The following is a 27749-nucleotide window of genomic DNA, read 5'->3' on the forward strand; positions in this document are numbered from 1 at the left end:
TTATAACATATAAAAATTATACATTCACATACACATAACTCTCCACAATAATGCCAAAATTCCAAAACACGAAAAATTTTAGGATCATATATTAATATTTCCTTTTAATTATAAATATACAGAACTAAAAGTATTTCAGGGGAAAAGCTCTGCTCCTCTTCCCTGTAGCAAGACTAGACTAGTGTTCCTCCACTGCCCAACCCTCCTAAAGCAATTGTTCTTAACCAGAACCGGACATCAAAATTACCTGAAAGGCTCACTAAAACTAGACATGTGCTAGTTGGAAAGAAAGAGGAGGATGTGGGTGAGAAACTAGATTGGTAGGTTTAGGATGGGTCCTGGTCGGGAATGTGTATTTTAAAAGCACCTTGGGAAATGGTGATGTACATCCTTGGTTAATCTTTAGAAGATTAACATTGAACCACATTAATCTTCATGAAATTTTGATTACTAGCCTTTTCTAGTATTAATGGTTCAAGTCATGAGATAAATATAGTCAGAAATAGATCATGAACATCAGTGAACTTAAGCAATAGAACTATATTACTGTTTATTACTATTAAATGTTTAAATTATTAAAGTGGCAAAACAAAAGGATTCCTTTACACAATGATGTCTAAAATAGACCCTTTTTTTTTTTTTGGTTATGTTTCCCACTGATTTTAAATATAGTATTACTCTATGATAAAATCAAGTCTGAACATCTATTTAAAAGTTTCTCCAAGCAATTCTCCCATGGAGTACTACTATTATTTCCTGTGAACAGTGATATATATATAAAAGTACGACAAGCAAAAACCCCTCAACAAAACTTAAGCTTCTCAGATTTTTTCAATAATCACAAAAACTGAAGTGTTAATACTTATTTCACTAAGTCATTTTATTTCATGAAATAAAAAATTTCTATTAAAATCAAATAATTTTCATTAGACAAAAATTTTGAATTGCAACTATATTCTTTTTATAGAAATAAAGATGGAAAGCTCAGAGCTCTCACATCAGGGAGATCAGATTTTAGAAAAAATATAAACCTGGTGCTTGCCAGTGAAACTATGAAAGCCTATTTTACCTCTACCCTGATTTTATAATATCCTGAAGTACTCTAAATCTTTCTCAAGGAATAGATAAAACGTTCAAAATACAAAATTACTCTGCAACATAAAAAACGCACATAAACTACACAATACACTCTTTCTCTAAATGAGATAAGTCACAATTCCAAAAATTTTATCCTAATTCCCAAAATTAATAGTTAACAATGCACTTGAGCAAATCACAAAAATCCTTTCTCCTCCATATAAGAAATCAAACTGCAAAACCAATTTTTAAATGAGACTGTGTGAAGTAACCAGTAAGAATGAATAATCAAATGGATAAGCACACAAAAAATATAGACATATATATGAAACACCACCACAAAACTCTATCATTTACAGTGTGTTTTATTCAACTTGATTTCTTTTTATTATTAATAATTTAGAAAAAGGCATGAGGTTATTCAGTATAATTTTTCTTGCTTTTATTTAAGAATTACTAAAAGCAACCATCCACTATGATTCTTCCAGTTATACCAATCCATTTGCCTTTGAGAATTACTGATTTAAAAGTCTCTGGCCAGGCATGGTGGCTCATGCCTGTAACCCTTGCACTTTGGGAGGCCCAGGCAAGAGGATAGCTTGAGTTCTGAAGTTCAAGACCAGCCTGAGCAAGAGCAAGACCACGTCTCTACCTAAAATATTAGAATCAGCCAGGTGTAGTGGCAGGCATACCTGTAGTCTCAGCTACTTGGGAGGCTGAGGCAGGAGGATCACTTAAGCCCAGGGGTCTGATATTGCAGTGAGCTATGATGACACCAGTATACTCTAGCCAGGGTGACAGAGTGCGACCATCTCAAAACAAAACAAAAAAACCCTTCATTCTAGTTTAACAACGTCTGCACTAGATTATATATTAATTTACTCAAGAAAAAAGATAATAAAATAGTATTCTAATCTGTAAATTCTGATAAAAGTTTTGAAATGGACCTAACCTAAAAACTTGTTCTGTAAAAATGATAGGGCATATGTACACTAACAGACCATTATTTCATGGAGGCATGATTTTTCCATAGCTCATACTTATAAATGTTACTTTCCTATTAACAGATTACAGTTTTAACCCACCATGATAAAAGGGAGCATTTTATTAAATATCTTGGATAAAGGTTATTTATCCCAAAACTCAATGTAAGGGGTCCCTTACCTAAATAGTTACTGTGATTCTTAATACACAGATATCTGTGTGGATATTATTTGTTTTCATGCCTATGGAAATTAAATTCTCAATGAAGTACACATTCCATAGATTTTTTTTAAAAGTTGAAGCCAGTAGAGCTTCATCTTCTATATGCAAATATATTCCACTTAGAAGGTAGCAAATCAAATCAATAGCTACCATTAAAATCACAGTTTTTGTAAGATGTGATAGAACAATTTTCTATTCCTGAAGTATTCAACATCTACATTCATGGTAAACTGAACCTTAGATTTGAAGACTCTCTGCTCTTTGTGATACCTGATTCTACTATTATCTTGTTATCCTTCAATATCTATCTTACTAACAGGCACTTCTTAGGAATTTCTAGCCCTGTATTCTAATTTTTTCACCCTCCATCAAAAAATAAACCGAATTAAAAATTATGTGAATTAAGACCATGAAGACACTATAAATATTATTTTCCATTATTCTGAGAAAAAAAAACCCTAATTACTTTTTAGGTAAATATAAAGAAAAGGTGTGAAATCTTTAAGTACTATATAACAGTGACATTTCAATTGCAACACCATGAATTGGCTAAAAGCACAAAATTTTCTCTCTTCATTATATTATGCAATAAAAATAAGTTTCAACACATTCCCAAAGAGTTTCTTGTGGGTTTTTGTTGTTGTTGTTATTTTGTGGAGGCAAGGTCTTGCTATGTTGCCTCGACTGGTCTCAAATTCCTGGCCTCCAGTGATCTTCTTGCTCCACCTCCTAAAGTGCTGGGATTACAAATGTAATGCCCAGCCCCAGAAACCTTTATTTACTTTTTGAAAGAAAATATAATAACCTTTAATAGGATCGTGGGGATCTAGCAAAAATAATAATAATAATAATAATAATAACTCAGTTTCCATCTCTGGTTTTCCCCTCAATAACCACAGGATTTTAGCAACTGATTTATGTAATCATACTTCATTTTGGCTGAGTATTCTACCTACGATAAAAGATATCTGAACTACATGAGTAATGGAAATACTGTAAGCACTAATAAAACGATTAACTACCCTAAAACTTCCTCACAAAATTTATTTAATCTTACTGACCCAAATTAGGCAAATATAGTCAGTTCATAGTATGAATTTAACCTGAGTTTTATCAACTACATAGTCTTTAATATTTGATAGAAATCACAGCCTACACAATCGCTTTGCTTTCATTGTCTATACATAGCAATCTTCCCTTTGGCCTAACTTCAGCCTTGCCTCTATCATCAACAGCTTCATTTCCAGATGAATTGTCATTAATTAATTAAATAAATATCATTAGACTATTGACTATATATAAAATATAGTAGTACTTAAATCTCTAAAAATGTGAATAACTAACACATTTTTAAAAACCACTGTCATGATTCTGCTAAAAGAACATTCAGAGGGGAAAAAAAACTGTCAAGAGTTTTAATAATAATTTTAGGAACTTTACCTACTGGCCTGTATGGTAAGAAACTTTGTTCATTATAATATTTGAAGAAACAGAATAAGCTACCTGCCTGTCCCCAAACTTAGCCAAATCATCTGAAACGCCAGGATCTTTTTGTAGCCTCTTCAATGGTAGCACTCTTTTAAAAATAATGTAACATCAATATTAGTTAACCATGTAATTGTTTAATTTTGGAATTCTCTCCAGTGAATAAAGCAAGTAATTCATTCAGAAATAAAAGAGAGATTAAAGAGAAAGGAGGGGGGGAAGCTGGTGCCAAATTAAAAACAAAAATTAAAGTTTTACTTCAAGAAAATGTTGAAATTGAATCAAAATCATGTATCTTATTCTCTATCCTTAGCAACATAACATGTAAATAAAAGATATCTATTACGGCCGGGCGCGGTGGCTCACATCTGTAATCCTAGCACTCTGGGAGGCTGAGGCGGGCGGATTGCTCGAGGTCAGAAATTCAAAACCAGCCTGAGCAAGAGCAAGACCCCGTCTCTACTATAAATAGAAAGAAACTAATTGGCCAACTAATATATATATATATATATATATACACACACACACACACACACACACAAAAAAAAAATTAGCCGGGCATGGTGGCGCATGCCTGTAGTCCCAGCTATTTGGGAGGCTGAGGCAGGAGGATTGCTTGAGCCCAGGTGATTGAGGTTGCTGTGAGCTAGGCTGACTCCACGGCACTCACTCTAGCCTGGGCAACAAAGTGAGACTCTGTCTCAAAAAAAAAAAAAAAAAAAAAGATATCTATTAGAACAGTCACAGTACTTATACTACTCATTTTCTAGCTATTCTGAAAAAACAGGAAATATATATAATTAAATTATATCATTTTTGTCCCATTAACATTATCAAAGAAGAAGAAATCACTGTTGCCTAGTTTTATTCAATCTGTTATCTTAACTGAGCATCAGTAACCTCTGTATTCATGAACTCAAAAATCATTTCAATTACTCAGAACACACATTAACCAGAAATGAAGCAAAATTAGCTGAGGGTATCAGCCAAAGGATAATTAAAAGCCCATGTCCCCCATCCACAGGCAACAATTTAACTCCTTGACGCAAAGCCTTTTTCTATCTATTTATCTATTTATTTACTGACAGAGTCTCACTGTGTCGCTCAGACTAGAGTGCAGTGGTGTCATCATAGCTCACTGCAGCCTCCAACTCCTGGGCTCTAGCAATCCTCCTGCCTTGGCCTCCCACAGTGCTAGGATTACAGGGGTGAGCCACCACAGCTGGTCATTTTTCTTATTTTAAAAGAATTAAAAAATTTGTGTTCTTTGCCCAGCAGTATAAAAAAATTTGTGTTCTTAGCCCTCAGCAGATTAGGAGGAGATGGAAGAAGAAGGTGTAAGAGGAGAAAAGACTAGTTAAAGCCCTAAGTAGAGTAGTCATTCTTAAAATGAGGCCCCATTACAAATAAGTAACTGTAGCAGCATCAGCATCACCTGCAAACAGGTCAGAAAAGCAAATCTTCTCTGGCTAACTCAGACCTACTAAAATCAGAGAAACTCTGGAGATGGGACACAGCAAGTGTTGGGTTTTAACAAGCCTCTGGGTGGTTCTGATAGACTCTCAAATTTGAGAACCACTGATCTAAAGGTAGGAATACTAACAGCACAACAGAGTCGTCAATAAAAAGCCAATAAAAACTCAAAAATGGTTCAAATACTTGCCTAAGTACGGCCATTCAAGGCACTACTTTCAGGCACTTTTCACAGATTCAGAAGCAAGACAAAGGTCTTATCCTCAAGGAGTTATAATCTAATATACGGGGCAGAAGGTAAATGGAAACAATAATGAATCTAAGTAATTATTTAAGTGAAACAAACTCTGATTCTGATACCTAAAGAGTATCAATTGTATTCTGGTTCAATACAATGACTGAGGTACATAGTGTGGAGTGTAAATCATCAAAAAAGTTCTATTTTGTTTGAAGCAAGAGAGTACCATAAATTTTGACAATCTTCCTATGGAAAATTGGTGAAAACATGAAGTTCTGATAATTAAAATCATAAGCCTCTGATACCCAAAAAATTCAAGTATGCTGGGAAGATTCATTTTTCCTAATGCTAGATACATCAATTACTGCAGCTACTTTGGTGATATTTTTAAAGTAGATGCCATAGATGCAGAAGACATGTCAAATGTGTATTCATAAGATAACCAGGATCAACTGTTAAACTTTTGCACCTAAATGTGACTGATAAATGAAGCCTAACTACTTAATATAATCGAGGTCCAAATGTTGGTCAACAGTTATATCATAGGAGAAACTTTCAGGCTTGGTCCACACCAACTTCCCATTCATGCTCTTCCATGCTTTCCCCCTCATGATGTGGACAAATGCTGAAAAGCCATTTTACCTGGGTCCCTTACAGTCTATGTAAAGGAGAGCATCCTAGCCCATCTGAACACCTGCCCTGGAGTGTTATAAAAGCAAGAAATGAATTTTTGTCAAGTTAAGCCATGTCTTTATATTTTGGATCTATTTTTCAGCAGTTTAACCTACCACCACTTCACAAACAGTAGACACTAAGATTAGGACCTATAGTAAACAAAGTGACCTATAGTAAACAAAGTAGAAACAAACTGTTATATCGAAAACCACACAGCTACTTTAGTAGAACTGGTATCATGTTCTAAAGGCAATCAAATCAAAATCCAATGAAAGAAGTCCAAGAAGCTGCAGGAGACTCTGCTGCAAGTGTAGATCACTGAATCTATCACCTTCACCTACAGCTGAAGGGAACCCCTACTCACTCCCATCCAGCCTCTACCCCTTAGAGAACCCGTGGTACAAAAAATATATTAACATCCTATTGATCTATACTGTTTTCTCAAAGGTGTCTCCTATCAAAGTGACTGCTAATACTTACTATTTATAGGAATAGCACTCTAAAATCTGGATAACTCCATCTAAAATATGGAAAACTGTTTATGAAATCATAAAATAACATCTTATTTCTGGCCAGGTGCGGTGGCTTACGCCTGTAATCCTAGCACTCTGGGAGGCCAAGGCAGGCAGATCACTCAAGGTCAGGAATTCAAAACCAGCCTGAGCGAGACCCTCTCTCTACTAAAAATAGAAAGAAACTAATTGACCAACTAAAAATTAGCCAGGCATGGTGGCGCATGCCTGTAGTCCCAGCTACTCGGGAGGCTGAGGCAGAAGGATTGCTTGAGCCTAGGAGATTGAGGTTGCTATGAGCTGACGCCACAGCACTCACTCTAGCCTGAGCAACAAAGTGAGATTCTGTCTCAAAAAAAAGAGAAAACATCTTATTTCAGACATATCAATGTGTACGAGATTCATGACTAAAGAATCCAGAACTAAACATGATCACAATATTTAGGCAGTCCACAGCTAAGTTTTTGTTAGCATTCAGTTAGTAGAATTTACATACCTATGTATGCTGGGGGTTTGAAAAAGGCTATATCTATAATGCCTCTCCTTCTGCTAAGACCGTTCCCACATCCCCTAGTCTAGGGTAACTACATCTGAGTGACAAAAAGAATAAGAAAAAGATGACTTTCAAAATCAAGCTGAGAAGAATCAAGAAATAATTTAAGAAACAGAAGGAGCTACAATCATTCAATTCATTCCTACAGAATTAGAGGATCACTCCTAACTAGACATGTAACACACAGCATAGCAAATGTATTCACACAAATACTATCTCACCAACTGAGTATCTACAATGCACTAGGAACCACTGAGCTAAAAAGGTTAAAGAAAAAAATGATCCTTGGAGTTCTCAACCTATTTGTTTAAGAAGGAAAAAAACAACAAGAAAAGACCAACTTCTAACGCTCCACGGATTCAGCTGAGAATCAGATATTATACTGCTGAAACAAAATTCTCCTCATCTCCATCTATGAAATAAAGGTATACCTAGGGAGATTTTCTATTTAAACAAGGTACATCAAGGAAACCCATATATGCCTTCTATAATCCTTTTTTAAGTCTAACACAAAAGTCATCCTCCCTTTTTACTAATTCTCACCATCTTCATTTCTGGCTCTGTTTACTGCCTTCTATTCTCCTATAGCGTATGTCACAAAAAAAATAGAATTTTAGATCAGAAAGACTTTAAAAATTCTCTACTATTATCTTCTTCCTATAGCAATGAAGACTCTAAGACACAGAAGCAAAGTGGTATATCGAAAACCACACAGCTACTTTAGTAGAACTGGTATCATGTTCTAAAGGCAATCAAATCAAAATCCAATGAAAGAAGTCCAAGAGCTGCAGGAGACTCTGCTGCAGGTGTAGATCACTGAATCTGTCACCTACAGTTGAACGGAACCCCTACCCACTCCCATCCAGCCCCTACCCCCTAGTTATGGGACAAAACAGACAATACAATGAAATTTAAACAGGAAGCCCACCATAAGAACTCTCAAACCTATCAGGACACAGTAACCAGGATTTCTCAACCAGGAGGACATTATCTACTGGTAGCTATTTAAGCCTTACCTGACAGGTCTCCAAGCCAGCTGCAGCAGCCACATCCCCCTCTGCGCCATTAACGTCTCGCCTCAGTTTCCTGAAATTCCCATCTGGGAAGGGAATATAGCCAGCAGGCATTCCCAACTCCATTATAGTTCTACAGTTCTACTGTTAGTAACCTTCCCTGGAACATCATAATCTGTATCCATACACATGCATACACAAAGCAGCCCCCTTATAGGAGGAGTTTGCAATTATAGGACAATGAAAGGGTCCTCTTCACAAAAACCTTGGAGACCCCTATCTTAATAAAATAGTTGTTAATTTTTTTAATTTATTTTTTAACGTAGAAAGCAATCCCCAAACTAGAGAACCTGGAAAGGTTTGAATGAGTCTGCAGAATATACCTGAAAAACAAAGTAGTTACAAAAAAATGGAAACATGCAATTTAAAAATAATACTTACAAATACTTTGATTATAAGAATGTTCTAGCACTTCAAAACACAGTGACTCTAGTTTTGATGCCATTAAACTTTTTCAACAGGCAGATTTCTGGGCCTCATTCAACTATTACTCATCTCTATACTCTTGAACTCTTTGCAGTTTTTAGAACTCCTTCAAATATGTTTATTGAATCATTAAAATTCACTGTACTTAAGAGATACCTACCAATTACAAAATTATTTTCCAATACAGAAATCAAGGCTTACCTAATAAATGAGCATTTATTAAGCACCACTTATGCCTAAATTTGTGCTAGAAGAAATGGCACAGTCCCTCTTTCTTAATGAATTTGTAATATGCTTAGGAAATTTAGAGTAATATTTAAAATAATTAGAAGATTACTTTAATGCTAAAACTACCTCTACTGACAGTAAGTGCAAAAATAATTCAGAGAAATCAGTTTCAAGCAGAAATCAAAATAAATTCATGACATAATTACTTGACTATTCCACAGAATCCATTTAACAGTAGACTTTTGAAAACTAATTACAAGGAAAATCTGTTTAGAGTTATGTCCTATTAAACATGATGGTGTTTAAGAACTACTTAAATATTGCCATAATTTTATTTTTAATAATTATACCACTTAATAAACACAAAATAATCTAAAGCAATAGCTTATGGAGTTTTTGTGTCTTAATGCAGACTTAATGTACAGCCTAAGGTACACAATGAAATTTTAAATATGAGCTTAAATACTATCTGCAAGACCATAGATTTACCCTATAGACAGAGTTTCCTATTTTCCCAATGGTACATTCCTTAGCTGGATATCAGAGTAGTAATGTGGTTACATAGACATATCTACAGATTTAATTTTACCCACACTAGTGTTCTACCTCTTAAGACTTACAACAGTTGACAATGTTTAACCTACACAATCTGTTAATATTATTTTCCCCAGTTTGCCCTACCCCATATTGTCTCCCAGTCTTACAAACAAATCCATCATATGGAGACACACACACACACACACACACACACACACACACACACACACACACACACAGAACTAGTCCAAAAAGAAAATAGCTAAAGTGGTATCATGTAGAAAAAATTTTTATTTATTCCATACAGTAAAACGGGAAAGAACTAAGAACTAGTGGATGGAAGACAGACAAGACAGAGTTTAGTTCAGCATAAGATATAATTTCCTTTTTTATTCTGTTAAAATGTACACTGGACTGCCTGAGTTAGCTAATAATTTCTTATTACTATAAATGGACTAAAGCAGAAGCTAGATGACAATCTGTCAGGAGTGCCACCTCTAGACTGGTACAAGGCTGAACTATGTCAACCCCAAAGTTTCTCCCTACATCGATTATCAATATCAGACTATTGCCTAAGCCAACTGCTATGCCATTTAAATGAATTAAGCCTCCATTTCCTGATGTATGATATGAAATGCTATAGGGCTAATGAATCACAGAATTTTATTATTTTTTAGCATAGAACTATAAAGCTGAAAGTGATTTTCTTACCCAAACTCTTCAACATTATAAGAATAAATAACTCTACTTTTAGTCTACATTTATAAAAAGCTTTAATATTTCTGTAGAAGAATGATGAATAAATATTCACTTTCCCCTTTTCTTTCCTTCCCATTTTCCCCTACACCTTTTTTAAGCTAAAAATAAATATAAGCACATTTGCCAATTTTACCCATCAATTTGGCACTATCACTCTCAGAAATAAGAAATGATTACTTGGTATTTCAAAAAACTGGATCTAAGAATGTAACTATTATCTTTAGATTTATTTTTCCAAAAAACTAGATTAAAATTATTAAGAAATGAATAAGTTTCATTAGTAAGTAAACTTAGTAAGTTTACTACAATAATTAGATGTGTCTCCTCTGAATCATATGAGATTTGCCTTAATAATTTACAATAAAATACACCTAGTAGTTCAAAAACCTGCACTATCCTCATCTTGAAGGAATGAATATTGGAAGATACTGAAAGTCACTATGGCTCTTCTTATTTATAAATCAGTGGAGACATTTTCAAATTCAGGAACTCACCTCTGCCCCTCCCAAGTGTCCACACACAATTAAGGAGAAAAAGAGGTGCTTAATTCCTGAGTCACAATTGTTCATTAAACCACTAAATGATATATAAAAACACTACCCAGAAATGTATGCTGCTCCAGTTGCTACCTCTCTTCAAATCACTTTTAAACATACAGTGGTACTGCAAATTTGTTTATACTACAGTAATTAAACTCTAAGTACAGTAAGACATAGTTTACTAAGTCCACTATCAAATCAAAATACTCTTAAGAAAAATTCTGATAAAGAACATTCAGCAATTAGTTCTCATAATAAAATTATTTTTTGTGGCACAAAAACTTCAAGCTAAAACTATCATTTCATATACTACACAAAGTCATAATTTCATTTCTAGAAATCTACTTAAAAATATTTGCATAAGCAAGAGTTATTAGAAAAATATATCTTTAGACTATGCATTACTTAAAAGTATTCTTACTTACACATTCGGGAAATTAATTTTGCTAAGGGTGTGTTAAACCAGTGGTTCTTAACTTTTAGAAGGCTGTGGACCTTTGACAGGATAATTAAAACTGTGACCAGAAAAAAACGTATATTTACAAATAAAAATATGCACATAATTATAGGGGTTCTCAAAGACAATGAAGTCCAAATACCATACCTTAAATATTCTTTTTTCTTACTTTTTTTTTTTTTTTTTTTTTTTTCTGGCTTAATTTGCAGTCAAGGAGTTTTCTTACTTTTTTTAAAAGAGACATTGAATGCTGTCACCCTGAGTAGAGTGCAATGGCCTTGTAGCTCACTGCAACCTCACACTCCTGGGCTCAAAACATCCTCCTGCCTCAGCCTCCTGAGCAGCTGGGACTACAAGTACACTGCATGACGCCCAGCTACTTTTTCTATTTTCAGTAGAGATGGGGTCTCGCTCTTGCTCAGGCTGGTCTCAAACGCCATATCTTAAATATTCTTAAAACAACTATTTTCACAAAAGATACTTAGAAATTTATTAATAGCTATTTTTCATAGGTTAAGTGTGCATGAAACAACTAAATCTATAGATAACTTGATTTCTTAAATTAAAACAGATTAAAATGGCTGTGTATGCAATTCAATGAAATATGCCACATATTTTTAACACTTCTAATGCCTTTTAAATATAATTAGCTATAAATAAATTCAAATAATGTTTGTATAAAATTTTACTTCTAGCATTGAAACATAAATAAAAACATGATTTGTATTTTTTAATTAATCAAAACAAATTTTAAAAAGAAATCTGATTCACTCTGGGCCTAGTTTGTGCCAGGCATCATATCTTCTGTTCCTTACAATTTGAGGAAACCCAAACCCCTAATATCCACTCAACTTTACCCAAATATTTTTACATTTCTGATCACAAAATATATTTATTTCATCTCAGTCTGGCCTTAAAAGGATAAAATAAATAAATAAATATATATTTTTTTCAGACATGTATATTTCCATATATAATGAAAATAACATTAATTTATGTAAGTGCCGAAGTATTTAAGGTTTCATTTTTTTTTTTTTTTTTTTTTTTTTTAGAGAAATAGTAATTTGACATACTTTCAAGGGCAATGTTTTGGGAATAGAAATAAAAGAAAATAAAAGATTTACAACTAGAAATTATCAATGAGTTATACCTATAGGAGACAAGAAGCACTGAAGATAAATTAAATTACCATTAAGGTAACATTACAACCTTATTTATTCTATTTATTCTTAAAGTGGTAATGTCAAGCACTTTTCCTAGGCCTTGAACAAAAATATTTGTGGGTAAGAAATGATAAAGAATGATGAGGGGGGAAATTGTTTTCTGACAATAAGACAGACTGAATTTTTTTTTTATTTGCTCACCTCCAGAGTGTTAACTAAAGGTGAAAAAAAAAAAAATCAAGAAATAATAAATGCAAAACCATTAATCACTCCCATAGTTTTGGAAACTATTTTACCTTAGTTGATTGTCATTTGAATGAAGAACACATTTGATATGATAGTCACAAATAATTCAGGAACACATTTAATATGACACAATGACCTATAACAATGGTTCCAGAGAGTGATTACTCTCATCATTAATAGAAGTAGAATGAACATTTTGATGCTAGGGCTATACAGAAGAGTAGTTTTTCAGCTAAGTTGATTTTTAAATGAATTATTTTCACCCTAAATTTAAACTGTGGTGACAAATTAGGACCAATAAAATACCTACTTCTGAACAAGCTTATACCTGATGAAAAGCTTAAACAAATAAACATGAATGGAGTTTAACTAAATATTTTTAAGGTCTAAAATCCCCTTTACTATTTTAACTCTTCCAACATTTAAAAAAGGATAATTTTTTTAAATGGCAAGCCTGAACTAGTCTGATCAAACAAGTCAGCAAACTATTTCTAATACAAGAAAGGAAGTGTTGTTAAGCCAAAATAAATTGGCATTTAATTAAGAAAGCCAAAGTTTCCTAATTGGCATATGGATCCTATTATTGTGGGTGCTTTATAAATAGACATAAAGGTAAATTACAACACTGCTTGGAAGTCTAGACAGTGTCAAAGAAACTTTAGATATACAGCTGACTTGTAGATTATGCTCATTAACAATGCGAACACACCTCCACAGGAGAAAAATCATAGTAGCAATATTACTTACAAGTAAAGCTTTTAGGCTACCAGAGATATTAATTCTGACACTGCTTTCTAGGAAGAAGGGAAAATGTTTACAAATTTAACTGAACCTGAAAAGAGCCAAAGTAGAAGAAAGAGTAAGGGAACAAAGGCGGAGGGTGGTGGTGGTCAGAGGAGAAGGACATAAGTGGGAGAGCAAGAGAGAGAATGGTGGAGAAAGGAGGCACTGATAAACTCCTTGGCAACACAAGCCTATTGAAGCTCCGAGTACACTGATACTTCATATGCTAAACAGAGGCTCTGTTCCACAGTGTCTCGTCTTTATCTTTTCCTATTCTTCTTACCTAAAGGGCCTTGACTAAGATATTATTATCAAAATCAATGATTTGTCTTACTTACTGGACCAAGCCCTGGAGGCAGTACTAGTCACAGGCTGATCTAGATAGATCTTTTCACTTTGTTTTAGTGTATGTATTTCATTTTGTTTCTGTTTTTTGAAATGTCCAAGACCAAGTGATGATTTTCCAGTACAGGTTCAAGAAACATAATCTGTGTTCAAACATAATCTGTGTTCAAACATAATCTGTGCTCAAACATTTTACACACACGAGTCAACAATCTGCTCAGCACTTACTATGAATTCAGTATGATTTTGCCTACTTTACTTTCCAAATCTAGGTATATGGCAGTGGGGATGTGATGTTAATTACCTAAGAAACTTTTTATATTTTTATATTAAAATAAATGTTTGTTATGGAGTAGATGCAAAATCTGCATGAATTTTTAAGATAAAAGAGAAGACTTCAAAGAATCACAGCTCTTTCAAAGGGTCACTTTGAACTATGCCTCAGGACTCCTAGAGTATAAGCACATTTGCCCAAATTCTTCTGCCATTATGAACATACTTGGAAGAAAATGACTGAGAAGTGGTTTTCCCTACCACAATAACCCTTAATGCAGTACTCTTCTTCCCACTACTGTTTATAATACTTTACCCAATCTTAAATTACTACTACAGGATATATAATCAAACATCTGAAAAGTAGTATGACCTAAAGATGTTCTTACCATGTATACAATAAATTATTGTTTAGAAATTTAATACAAAAGGAGGACTTTGAGGCATATATACATTAATAGTCCCTCTATTTCTGTGCTTTTACAAGTTTTTGAGTAAAATTATCACTGACTTTAAAAAAATAGGGAAATAACAAGGGTCCAGATAGTTTTTTTCTAAATAGCCATTTTCTCCCTTAAATTTACTTTTGTGATTTTATGTAAAAAAAATCCTTCTATATAATTTCATTCATATTTAAATTTTGCTTTAAAATTCTCAACTACACATTAGGTCTATGGTACCAAAATCTAGAACATAAAACTCATCATGTGTTCAATATGACTCATTCAAATATACAATTTCAGTTCTAATAAATTAATAGTAAATGGTGCTTACAGATTTGGTATCTGGAACTCACTGGAAATAGTTACTCAACTTACCTGGTGCTAATCCAGCAGTAGCAGGGTTTCCCATGGATGGGTGAGAGAAAACTTGAGAGAAGGCAGACATATTTGACTGGGACACGTTACTCAGCCTGGAGGTTGATCCTCCTTTAGGAATAAACTCGCTTGCAGTAGGATTTGGTGTCTATTTGAAAATCAAATATATTAAGTTAACACACTTAAAGCCCAAAAAAAGACATTGAATCTATTAGGCATTATTCCACAGTGCTTTATTTACTAAAATATTTTATTGAAAGGATTTACAAGTGTTTTCGGTTGCATATTTTGGTGTGTTATAATTAAATTTCTACAAGAAAATTTGATAATCAAATTTGAGGATTTTAATCATTTCATTTGCAGAATTTTAACCTTGGTAACATGTAAAAATTTATCTTTATTGTTGTGCATGCATCATTACCAAACCATCCTAATACATTTAGAGAACTGGGAGGTTGAGACTACCTCAAAACTGAGCAACAAGTTTCAAATTTAATATTTTTCAACCACTTCCACCTGAATAAAGGTTAAAAAAAAACTGCTTTTCTCCCAAAATTAATCACTTCCTTTTTTGTAAGCACTTCAAACACTTCCCTAATAATACAGTGCCATTTATTTAAGTAACAGAATAAAGGTAGGAAAAATACTTAAAAACAAGGCAAACATGTGGGGGGAAACAAGATATTAAAAAAAAAACTAAATATAGGCCCCAATGCCCATGTAGTATCATATGCAATTTGTTAAAACTAAAAACATTTCACTATAAGATTACATGGATAAATCTTTTTCCACAATGGTGCTATGCTACAACTTTTATATTAATATATTCAAGTGATATGGTACTTTTGGCTTTAAAAACTAGAATAACATAAGAAACTATATATTAAATTCAAAACAAGTCTGTATTTTGTCCACATTGAATTTCCACAGGAGGAGCTACAGCCATACCACCCTGAATGTGGCCAATCTGGTCTGAATTTCCATAGGAGGTAGAAAGAACAACTTCCCTATTTGATAAAATGACACTTCACACTGCCAACTTAGAGTTCAAACTAGTAGATCTGGAGGGTAACAACAAGTCACCAGGCTAACCTAATTGTAAACCTTAAACAAATGATATTACCAGTTATAAGCCAGCTAAAATTAAATACAAAGTGATAAAATATAGAAGAAAAACTAAATCTAGGCTTAATTAAAATATACTAGAAATATAGAATGAATGTCTTTTACTGACACATCTAAAACATGAAATTCTAAAAAAGAATAATCAGGCCTGAGCCAAAATATATTTTCCAAAGGGGGGAAAATCTTCTTTTATCACGTATTCTTAAAAATCTTTCAAATTCTAAAGTTTTCAAAAATAGTGGCACATTCTTTCAACCAATGGCAAATTTCTAATTTCTCAAACAGAAAACAAGCCACTGCATTTTACTGATGTAGTATTTCCTAGTCATAAGAAAACAAATGACTACTAACAAGATGAAAAAGTATGTCAGAGCTAGTTGTGGACCAGTTAACCCTAAATCTATCTTAGAAGATAAGAGTCAAGATAAAAGCCATCAGATATCTTGGTAAAAGATTCAAAAATGCCTAGGAGAGAAAGGGACATCAAGATTACAAGATTACTGGGAGACAGCAAAATTAGACAAGGAAAATCAAATATACATAGAAAGATTTTTAGTATATTCCTGAGAAACAGTTATTACTCAGTTTCCATTTCACATATGTCCTATAATTATAGTGAATAATAAAGAATTTGATTTCAATGCTGAGTTTCTTTAAATTAAATCTATTTTAACTTATTTTGAAAACCTATTTTGAAGGGACCCAGTAAAGGATAAAAAAAGGGAAATTCCATTCTACCTTTAACAAACAAATCATATTTAAAATGTCATTACAACAAATTATAAAGGAACTTCAAAGTTATTAGAAATTATTAGAATTAATTTAACTAGTAAAAATTTATGAACTAAACTGTTAAGTTTTAGAGATTCAATAACTGCAGATGCCAAAAACCTACCTAACAGTGAATTTGTATTAAGAAATGAAAAGAGTGACCTAAAATCTTCCCTGCTTTGTTGATTTAATATCCCTTGAGTGGGTGGTTTCAGAGTTTGTTTTTTTCAGCTGTGAGCACTTGGGATTAGAGGAACAACAGAAGAATTTAAATGGCAGAAAAAATATTATATAGGATTTAGGTATAAAAACAACAAAAAATCTGGCAATAAGAGGTTAGAACTACTATTAACAGATAATATAAAGTAACTGTGTAGCTAGATCAGAGAACTATCAGATATATTTAAAGTAATAATCAGAAATTAACACCTAACCTAGAGTACTTTTTCATGACAAAACTCTTCAAAATAATAACTACAATGATGAAGATACATTGTTAAAACTTCTTTAATATTACTGATTTAAAATATAAATCAATGTTTTATAAAAACTATAAAGATAAGGCAAAACTGGTAACTAAAACAAATATCACATTAAAATGAAATAATCTGCTTAGAAAATAAACTACTTCTTTTAGGTTTAGGAGGCAAAAGTTTTATCTAGGAAAAAGACAAGGACTTTAGTAATACACATTATTTGTCTAACTTCAATAACACTATGGAGTATGGAAGAAATAAAAGAAATAGTGAGGGGGGAAATCAAAGCATTACTATTCTTGCCCTCTGATTAAATAATCCCTCCCTAACAACTTAGATATGTCCCTATAATGCTCAATTCTTGTTTTTATAAAATATATGAATAAGCACTAATTTTTATTTAAGTTCTAGTTTACATTCACATCTTCAACAGCACTTAGAGCATATTTTTTAAAAATCAACATTTATTCAAATCAATAAGTTTTAGTTTCTCATACACTGAAATTTACTCCACAATTTTCACACCAAATACAAACAAGTGCTTCTCATACAGTGAGTTCTCCAAAATGACACTATCCCCCAACATTTGAATATGATCCCTACCTGTACACTCTGCACACAAATATACTAAATCAAAAGTCCTGACCTTTAGCTTAAAACACGTTGTAATCATAATTATTATCTTTTTTTTAAGACAGGGTCTCACTCTGTTTCCTGGGCTAAAGAGCAATGGCATCAGCCTAGCTCACTGCAGCCTCCAACTCCTCGGCTCAAGTGACCCTCTTACCTTAGCTTCCCGAGTAGCTGGCTATAGGTACACACCCCATGCCCAGCTAATTTTTGTGTTTTTTGCAGAGAAAGGGTCTCACTATTGCACAGGCAGGTCTCACTATTGCACAGGCTAGTCTCAAACTACTGAGCTCAAGGAGTTTGAGCCCAAACTGCTAGGATTACAAGCATGATCCACTGTGCCCAGCCTACCATTATATCTTAAATGAGATAATAACGCATCAATCGAGATATCCCACCCAATCCAATTGATAATTTCCTTTCTACAAATAAGCAATAAAATTTTTAACACATAAAATGTCTGGTGAGGCCAGGCACAATGGCTCGCGCCTGTAATCCTAGCACTCTGGGAGGCCAAGGTGGGCGGATTGCTCGAGGTCAGGAGTTCGAAACCAACGTGAGCAAGAGCAAGACCCGGTCTCTACTATAAAAATAGAAAGAAATTAATTGGCCAACTAATATATATAGAAAAAATTAGGTGGGCATGGTAGCACATGCCTATAGTCTCAGTTATTTGGGAGGCTGAGGTAGCAGGATTGCTTGAGCCCAGGAGTTTGAGGTTGCTGTGAGCTAGGCTGACGCCATGGCACTTACTCTAGCCTGGGAAACAAAGCGAGACACTGTAAAAAAAAAAAAAAAAAAAAAAAAATTTGTCTGGTGAGGTTTTAAACTCAGGTTTAATATAATTTTATGCTTTTTTTTCTATCATATTATTCCATAGAAACTATTGTTTTAAAAGTAAAATTTAGTATTTAATATGCTGGTAGATTCAAGTAAAACCAGAATAAGACTACACTAAAATACCCATAAATTAAAGGACTAATAAACAGCACAAGATTAAAAGTGCAACCACTAAATTTTTTTAATTAGGTAGAAAGATGTGAAGAAGTTTATACTGAAATAGAACACAAAATATCATGTAATATTTCATCACAAATATGTCAAACAAGGTCTATAGGAAAAAGACCAACAATGGGATGAATGACTGAGAAATACTAATACCCTTGAATACTGGCCAAGGTTTTTAAAATCATATACTAAACTCATATAACCATAAAATACTCTCATGGTACAGCTCCTTATAAGGATCTCAGCTTGCTTTTTCTACCTTAATGACTTTATAAATTGATATTAATCTTTCTACTCTATGTGAAACATGACCTGGAAACCTTTTCTTCACCACTTTGAGATAACTGACCTATAATAAACTGCATATACTTAAAATATAAACTTTGATAACTCTTGACACAGGTCATGAAACCATTGAAACCATTACCCAAATCAGTATAATGAATACTTCTATTGTGCTAAAAGTCTCCACAGTCCTCTTTTAATTCCCTCCTTCCCACTCCTCTCTGCACCCCAACTACCACCTCCACTTCAAGTCTCTAGGAAAACACTGATCAGCTTTCTGTCACTATAGATCAGTCTACATTTTCTAGAACTTCATATAAATGAATCATACATATGGTTTTTTTGTTTGACTAGCTTCTTTCAATCAGCATCAAGATTCACCCACGTCACTGCATTTATCAATATTTCATCCATTTGTATTGCTTATTAGTATTCCATATTATCAATTTACCACAATATATCCTTTCGTTTATTAGACATTTAGACTGCTTTCACTTTTTGGTATTACAAATAAAGGTGCTATGAATAATTGTGTAGAAGTCTTTATGTATACATATGTATCATTACTCTTGGTTAAAAACCTAGCAGTGAATGGCTTATACATATGATATGGGTAAATGTATAACCTTTATTAAGAAATTAGTAAACTGTTTTCCTAAGTGGCTGTATTATTTTAGTATGTCCATCAGCACTGCATAAGAGATCAAGTTGCTCTGTGAGCTCAGGAACACGTCTTGATTGGTCTTTTTCACTTCAGACATTCTAATAGGTGTGTAGTGGTATCTCATTGGGTTTGGTTTTTTGAGACAGATCTCACTCTGTTGCCCAGGCTAGAGTGAGTGCCGTGGCGTCAGCCTCACTCACGGCAACCTCAATCTCCTGGACTCAAGCAATCTTGCTGCCTCAGCCTCCCAAGTAGCTGGGACTACAGGCATGTGCCACCATGCCCAGCTAATTTTTTCTATATATATTAGTTGGCCAATTAATTTCTTTCTATTTTTATAGTAGAGACGAGGTCTCACTCTTGCTCAGGCTGGTTTCCAACTCCTGACCTCGAGCAATCCGCCCACCTTGGCCTCCCAGAGTGCTAGGATTACAGGCGTGAGCCACCGCACCCAGCCTCTCATTGGGGTTTTAACTAGCATTTCCCAAATGACTTATTTGCCATTTTGTATCTTCTTCGGTGAATCATCTCTTCATTTTTTTTTTTATCATTTCCATTGTTTTATTAATTTGCTTTCTGTTATGGAATTCTTTGAAAGTTCTTTATATATTCTGGATAGAAGTCCTTTGTCAGATATGTGATTTACAAATATTTTCTCCAAGTCTACGATTTGTCTTTTCATTGTCTTTCAAAAAGCATGTTTTTAAATTTTGATAATGTCCACTTTATTTCAAAAAATTTATTTTGAAATAATTTAAGACTTACAGAAAAAGTAGTACCCTTTCACCATCGTTCAAGAGATAACATCTTACATGACCATAGTACATTTTCAAAACCACAGATTAACACTGGTGCATTAATTTTAACTAAACTACACACCCAACTTGAATTTCATCAGTTTTTACATAGACTCACTTGACTGTATTTTCACAAGATATTTTTTCCAAGTGTAGAATTCTAGGATAATACCTTTTCTTCCTATATTTTAAAGATACAACTAGACTTGTCTTCTGGCTTGTGTTATTTTCAGTGAGAAATCTGCTACCTATATAATTGGCTCTCAGTATCCGCAGGGGATTGGTTTCAGCACACACACACACACAATCCTTGTATCAAAATCCAACAGGCTCAAGTCCCTTATATAAAATGGTGTATTATTTGTTTATAACCTAAGCACATCCTCTTGAATACTTTAAATCATCTCTAGATTACTTTTAATACCCAATGCAATGTAAATCCTACATAAATAGTTGTTATACTGTATTTTTTATGTGTTGTTTTTATTGTTGTATTGATTTTTTTATTGTGTGTTTTTAAATTTTCACTTTGTGGTCAGTTGACTCTGAGAATGTGGAACCTACAGATATGGAGGGTGACTATCTTTGTTCCTCAAAAATGAGTCTTTGTTATAGGGCTGCTTCTTTGACGTGCCTTGGTGTAGTTTTCCTCATGTTTTTTGCTTGTGATTCATTGGGCTCCTTGAATTTATGGGTTTGCAGTTTCATCAAACTTGGAAAATGTCTGCCTATTATTTCTCAAAATTTTTCTTCTGTTCTTCCTGCTGGTCCTACTACAGAACTTTAATCACAAGTATGTGAGGCTGCTTGATATTACTCCACAGTTCACTTTTTCTCAGTTTTCCCACAGTTTCTATTGTTATGCCTTCAAGTTCACTAATCTTTTCTTCTGTAATGTCTAATTTGCCCTTAATCTCAGCCAATATATTTTTCATTTCAGACACTGTCATTATAAACTCTAGAAGTCTGATTTGGAGTTTTCTACCTCTCCCTTAATATGTTTAAATCTTCCTCCAGTTTCCTAAATGTATGGAATACAGTTATAAATGTTTTGATGTTCTTACTTTATTTTTATTATATTATTATTATTTTGTAGAGATGGTGTCTTATTTTGTTGCCATGGCTAGCCTCAAACTCCTGGCCTCAAGCAATCCTCCTGCCTCAGCCCTCTAAAGTGCTGGGATTATAGGCATGAGCCTTGATGTTCTCATATATTATTTCTATGTCATTTTTGGGTCAGGTTTGACTGATTACATCTTCCCTTTATGGGACTTACTTTCCTACTCCTTTGACTATCTGGTAATTTTTTATTAGACTGTGACTTTTATCTTGCTGGGTGCTGAATATTTCTGTATTTCTATGCATACTCTCAACCTTTGTTCTCCATTGTAATTAAACTGCTTAACAATTAGCTTGATCCGTTCAGGTTTTGCTTTTTTTTTTTTTTTTTTTTTTTGAGACAGAGTCTTGCGTGTTGACCAGGCTAGAGTGAGTGCCGTGGCGTCAGCCTAGCTCACAGCAACCTCAAACTCCTGGGCTCAAGCAATCCTTCTGCCTCAGCCTCCCGAGTAGCTGGGACTACAGGCAAGCACCACCATGCCCGGCTAATTTTATATATATATATATATATATATATATATATATATTAGTTGGCCAATTAATTTCTTTCTATTTATAGTAGAGACGGGGTCTTGCTCTTGCTCAGGCTGGTTTCGAACTCCTGACCTCGAGCAATCCGCCCGCCTCAGCCTCCCAGAGTGCTAAGATTACAGGCGTGAGCCACCGCACCCGGCTAGGTTTTGCTTTTAAGCTTTGTTAGAAAGGACCAGTGAAGCATTTACTCTAAGGCTAATTTGGGCCAAACTAATGAGACAAATGCTTTGCTGTTTACACTACTTGATGCTTCATCAATTATGAAGTTTTACACACTGGAAGGTGAGAACAGGGACTATCTCTGGCCATGTGTGAACTCTGAGAATTGTGTCCTGTGATCTTTTCAGGAATTTATTTTTCCAGTTCCAGTAGTCTCTTCATTCACATCCTCTGATAAATACTCAGCTAAAGACTCAGGGGGAATCCCTTTACAAATCTCCAGAGTTCTCTTTGTGTGTGAGCTCTCTCTTCTTCTGTACATGTTCTTGTAAACTATAGCCACCTTGGCTATTGTGGACTTCCAGTTACATTTCCTCAATTAAGACAGATCACCAGGCTCCACCTGATGTCCCTCTACTTGCACCAGATCTTGAGATTCTCCCAAGGTAGTAAGCTGGGGTCATCACAAGGCCCGTCTCAGTTCTTTCCCATCTCTCAGGGATCACTGTCTTCCACCACCTGGTATCAAATGTCTAAAAAACTGTTGTTTCATATATTTTATTCAGTGTTTTAGCTGTTTGTAAAGAAAAAGTAAGCTCTATCCATGCTTTTCCACCTTGGCCACAGATTAATTCAGTAGTAATATTTTCAAAACATTAAGAAATTATTTGACCTAGAGTTAACAATATATAAGATAAGCAAACTCTTTTTGGTTAGATCAGACACCCACTAGAGAGGTGCTTTTCAACTAGCATTTCAAACAACTTGTGAGTAATTCAATCTACAACCTTATAAAGTTGGTTTTTCTTTTCAAGTTTTGTTGTGCCTTCTGTATAATTTCTTTCCTAAACAGATAAAGTATGTCTCAACTAACCTATGCTTTTGATATATTTGATGCATCAAATCTTGGAGTCTATTCTACCTCATAAATATTTCTCAAACTCAACTACCACTACTCATGACACTCACTGCCAGTGCACTACTCTAGACCACTATCATCTCTACCCACACATTTACTGCAATATCATCCCAATCAACTATCTTGACTCTGCGCTTTCTCAACTCCAGTTCACCTCCCATAATTCATCCACCAAAAAAGAAAGACAGAAAAAGAAAAAAGTAGAAAAAGAGGATGAAGAAGGGAAGGAGGGAAGAAACAGATAAAGAGGGAACGTTTTGTTTGAAGGCTTTATTGCTGAAATTGAATTAGACTGACCAGGTCAAGTCTCCACTGTCTCTGGCTGAAGTAAGCCTATACACACACACACACACACACACACACACACACACACACACACAAGTATATATATAATAACAGGAGATAAAATATTGATATTAATACTTATCGACTTTTTTCCAAAACCAGAGGCTCTAGTCTTTCATCTTCATCACTTTTCTTTTGTTTTTGTGGTGACAAAGGAGCATAGTTGGGACTAATTTAAAAGATTTGTGCCCAAAATAAGGATGTTAAGTATGTGTGTGCATAAGTGTGTGTCCTGGCGAGAACAAAGAGTCATGCATTATTTGAGATGGTAGAAGAGGGGGTACTAGCAATGAGGGAGAAAGACAGGAACTCTTCTGCCTTGTTAAAACAATCTATAAATGCCTAAAAAGATGAAACCAATGGACATAAAGAGCTATTTTTACTAGTCTTCAGTGTTAATAAATAACACAGAATAAAGAGGAACAGAGTTAGAAGTCAAATGGCTAGTAAGAACCTCCAAATTCACGTTTCTATAAGATTTTTAAAAATTTTAATTCCCCCTTATTTCAAGCATAATTAAACAGTCAATTTACAATTTCCTGTCAAAATATACTTAACTTTGGGGTTATTTAGAAACTGATCTATTTAAAACCAGTCAAGTTTCACCTTAGAAAGGTAACATCTAATTACTATTACTATCATAAAATTAGTCTAGTAATATAGTTTATAAATTTTCTGAAGCAAACTGGACTCTGTTATTGAAGGACCCAACAACGGAAATATGACTTTCTAAATCAGATAAAATTGGTGAAAACAGTAAGAGGAAGCTGATCACTAATATTTATTTCCAAAGGGTTCACATTAGTGTTCTTCTAAATAAAAATTCTCCTATTTATAATTTGACTAAAATAAAAATAGGAAAAAAGTAGTATGTATGTGTTGGAGCCTGCCAAACGAAGATTAATTAGTAGTAAGTTTTATGTTATACTAGAGCAAAACAGAAAAATTTTCATGAACTCAGCATGAAGTAATTCTCTATATAAAACAGCTTGAAGCTATAGGCAATTAAATTTACCAAGATATTAGTCAGTTCGTATTTACAAAGTTTGTCAGAAAGCCAGGTGAGGTGGCTCATGCCTATAATCCTAGCACTCTGGGGAGGCTGAGGTGGGAGGATTGCTTGAGCTCACGAGTTCAAGACCATTCTGAGTGTGAGACCTAGGTCACTAACAAAAATAGAAAAATATTAGCCAGGCATGGTAGCACGTGCTTGTGGGCCCAGCTACTAAGTAGGCTGAGGCAGGAGGATCACTTGAGCCCAGGAGTTGGAGGTTGCAATGAGCTAAGAAGACACCACTGCACTCTACCAGGGGCAACAGAGCAAGATTCTGTCTCATAAAAAATAAATTAATTAAATTAAATGTTAACAGAGATTTTATCTCTGAGTGGTGAAATAGCTCAGAACATTTTTGCTTTCTTCTTTGTACTTTTCTATAGTATCTGAATTTTTTCAATAGTGCATAGTCATATTCACAGGTTCCAAATCTGTGGATTTAGCCAACCACCAATAGAAACTATTTGGGGCCCCTGGGGGGTAGGAACCCCCCAAAATAACAATATAACAATTAAAGAAACAAGTAAGAACAATACAGTATAGCAAGCATTTACACAGTATTTACACTGTATTAGGTAGAGCAGACGATGTACATAGTTATGTATATATTATGTACAGAGACTTGAGCATCTGTGGATTTTGGTATGGGGGCGGAGTGTTCTGGGAACCAACATCAAGGATATCAAGGAACAACAGTATAATTTTTACAAAAAACTTTTAAGATTTGTAAATCACGAAATCACTTACACCAGTCCCTTTTTCATTTGCATATCATCACTGAATGGAAGGGTTATTATCATAAGAATTCACATGAAATATGCAACATTAAAACTGACACCAGTAGAATCAATGCATATAAAAAAAGGAAAATCTGTATCTGGAGGATAGAAGACATTTAAAAACAAAACCAAGTGAACCAGGTGACTGCTTGCTCATCTGCTACAAACTGAATAAACTACTCCAAAAATCTTAAGTCCCAAATGCTCCGAAATTGGAAACTTTTTGAGCTCTTACATGACACTCAAAGGAAATGTTCATTTGAGCATTTCAGACCTCAGATTTTTGGATTTGGGATGCTCCATCAGTAGGTACGTACATATATTTAAAAAAAAAAAAAATCCCAAATGTGAAACACTTAGGGTCCCAAGAATTTTGGATAAGGGATACTCAACCTGTACTTAAAAGAATCTGAAGTTATTTACATTTCAAAGTCACAGGGTATACCACCTAGTTCATTCCTAATATTACTTTCCCTAAAAGGAACAAAAATATCCATGTAGGTCAGTTAATAAGTAGCCCAGGAAACTATCACAACACTCCAAAGAGGCAAGAACTACTTTATGTAGCTACAATTATCTTTTATACCTATGTACATCTACTATCCATAGCTATATAATAGTAAAACCCATTGTCACAATCCACAGTAGGTAGAGAGATTTACTTAGAGGTATTTTTCCTAACCAAGAATTCTGCCATTTTTAATCACAAAATTTAACATATTTTAAGATTTTCTTATATAGTCCAAGTAAGAAATAAAAGTGGACCTAAATTATAAACTCGGTAACAGTAAGAGTGGAGACAATTTCAAAGTGGCACAAGCAACAAACCTTAGTGGCTGAAGGATATGGCAGGTAAAGAAGAGAGAAGAACTGAGAAGAGTTCACAGATTAGATACTGAGTGATATCAATAACCAAGATAAGTCGTGGGCATACAGTCATGAATAAGTGTGTATAGGTGTGTATGAATGAAAAACAGGTTTGAAAGAAAATATATGGGGCTTGTTTTTGACAGGTGGAATTTGAAGCCCAATGTCATACAGACAATGATCTGTTCAGAAGAAGCTAGAAATATAACATTTAGAGTGAGTGCATGGCTGGGCGCTGTGGCTCACGCCTGTAATCCTAGCACTCTGGGAGGCCGAGGCGGGAGGATCATTTGAGCTCAGGAGTTCAAGCCCATCCTGAGCAAGAGCGAGACACCATCTCTACTAAAAATAGAAAGAAATTAGTTGAACAACTAAAAATATACAGAAAAAATTAGCCAGGCATGGTGGCACATGCCTGTAGTCCCAGCTACTTGGGAGGCTGAGGCAGTAGGATTGCTTGAGCCCAGGAGTTTGAGGTTTTTGTGAGCTAGGTTGATACCACAGCACTCTAGCCCAGGCAACAGAGTGGGACTCTGTCTCAGGAAAAAAAAAAAAAAAAAAGAATAGCAGCTATAGAGAAGAGAGGAGGAAAAAAGAGAAGAGGGACTAAGGTGGAAGGGGAGACAGAAAGTAGTAATTTATAGGAAGGCTGCACCATTGTTCTATAACTTTTCAAAGATCCAAGGAACCAAGTTGAAGCTTCACCTTTATAAGCCCCAATCCATTCCATCAAAAGCCTAAATTATCCCATTTCTTGGGGCCTAGAGACTATCAATCATCTGTTAAGAATAATAATACCTAAACACAGTAAGTAACTAAGGACTGAAGTATGTCTGGTGAGTTTCAAAACACCTCTCTAAGATCTTAAAAGCACCAGCAATAAACAACTAGAATTCACAGGAGAGTTTGTAGACCAAGAGATTTTAATGTTAGCATTCTTATAATTAAACACTTCTTAAAAGAAATGCCATGTAATCAGACTACGAAGAGGAAAAAATAGCATCAAAAGAGATGCTGACAAGATAATGAAGTCAGATGGATCCCCTAATATATTCAACAGTTCTCATCCATTTTAACACTTATGTAAGCTAAAACAACAGTAACACTTATAATTTATGATTTACAACCCCATTATTTTCAAAGGTCTGAAACAAGATGAACATGATTTTAACGTGTCATGCTTTTAGTTAAATCCTAACCTGCAATACCATGAGAAATTTACAAAATCATGCATTTCTCACATCTGATCACTCAAGTTAACACTTAGTTCTTACATGAAGAAACACATTAAGTTACCCCTTCAAAAAAGGCACTTATTTTTGAAAATATTCTAGTAAGTCAGCATTAAAAC

General features: G+C 34.2%; 1 protein-coding gene across 6 annotated transcripts in view; it reads right to left on the reverse strand.

Annotated features, from left to right (window-relative positions):
• Window positions 1-27749, reverse strand: part of PAN3 (poly(A) specific ribonuclease subunit PAN3) — a 138431-nt gene that overhangs the window by 60225 nt on the left and 50457 nt on the right. For all 6 annotated transcript variants that reach the window (XM_012742299.3, XM_020290457.2, XM_012742300.3 and 3 more), the window contains one exon: window positions 14867-15014. In XM_012742299.3, coding sequence (XP_012597753.1) covers window positions 14867-15014 — 148 coding nt within the window. The remainder of the gene's footprint in view (window positions 1-14866; window positions 15015-27749) is intronic.

This window comes from Microcebus murinus, chromosome 13 (genome assembly GCF_040939455.1).
Source record: "Microcebus murinus isolate Inina chromosome 13, M.murinus_Inina_mat1.0, whole genome shotgun sequence".
Lineage (NCBI taxonomy): Eukaryota > Metazoa > Chordata > Mammalia > Primates > Cheirogaleidae > Microcebus > Microcebus murinus.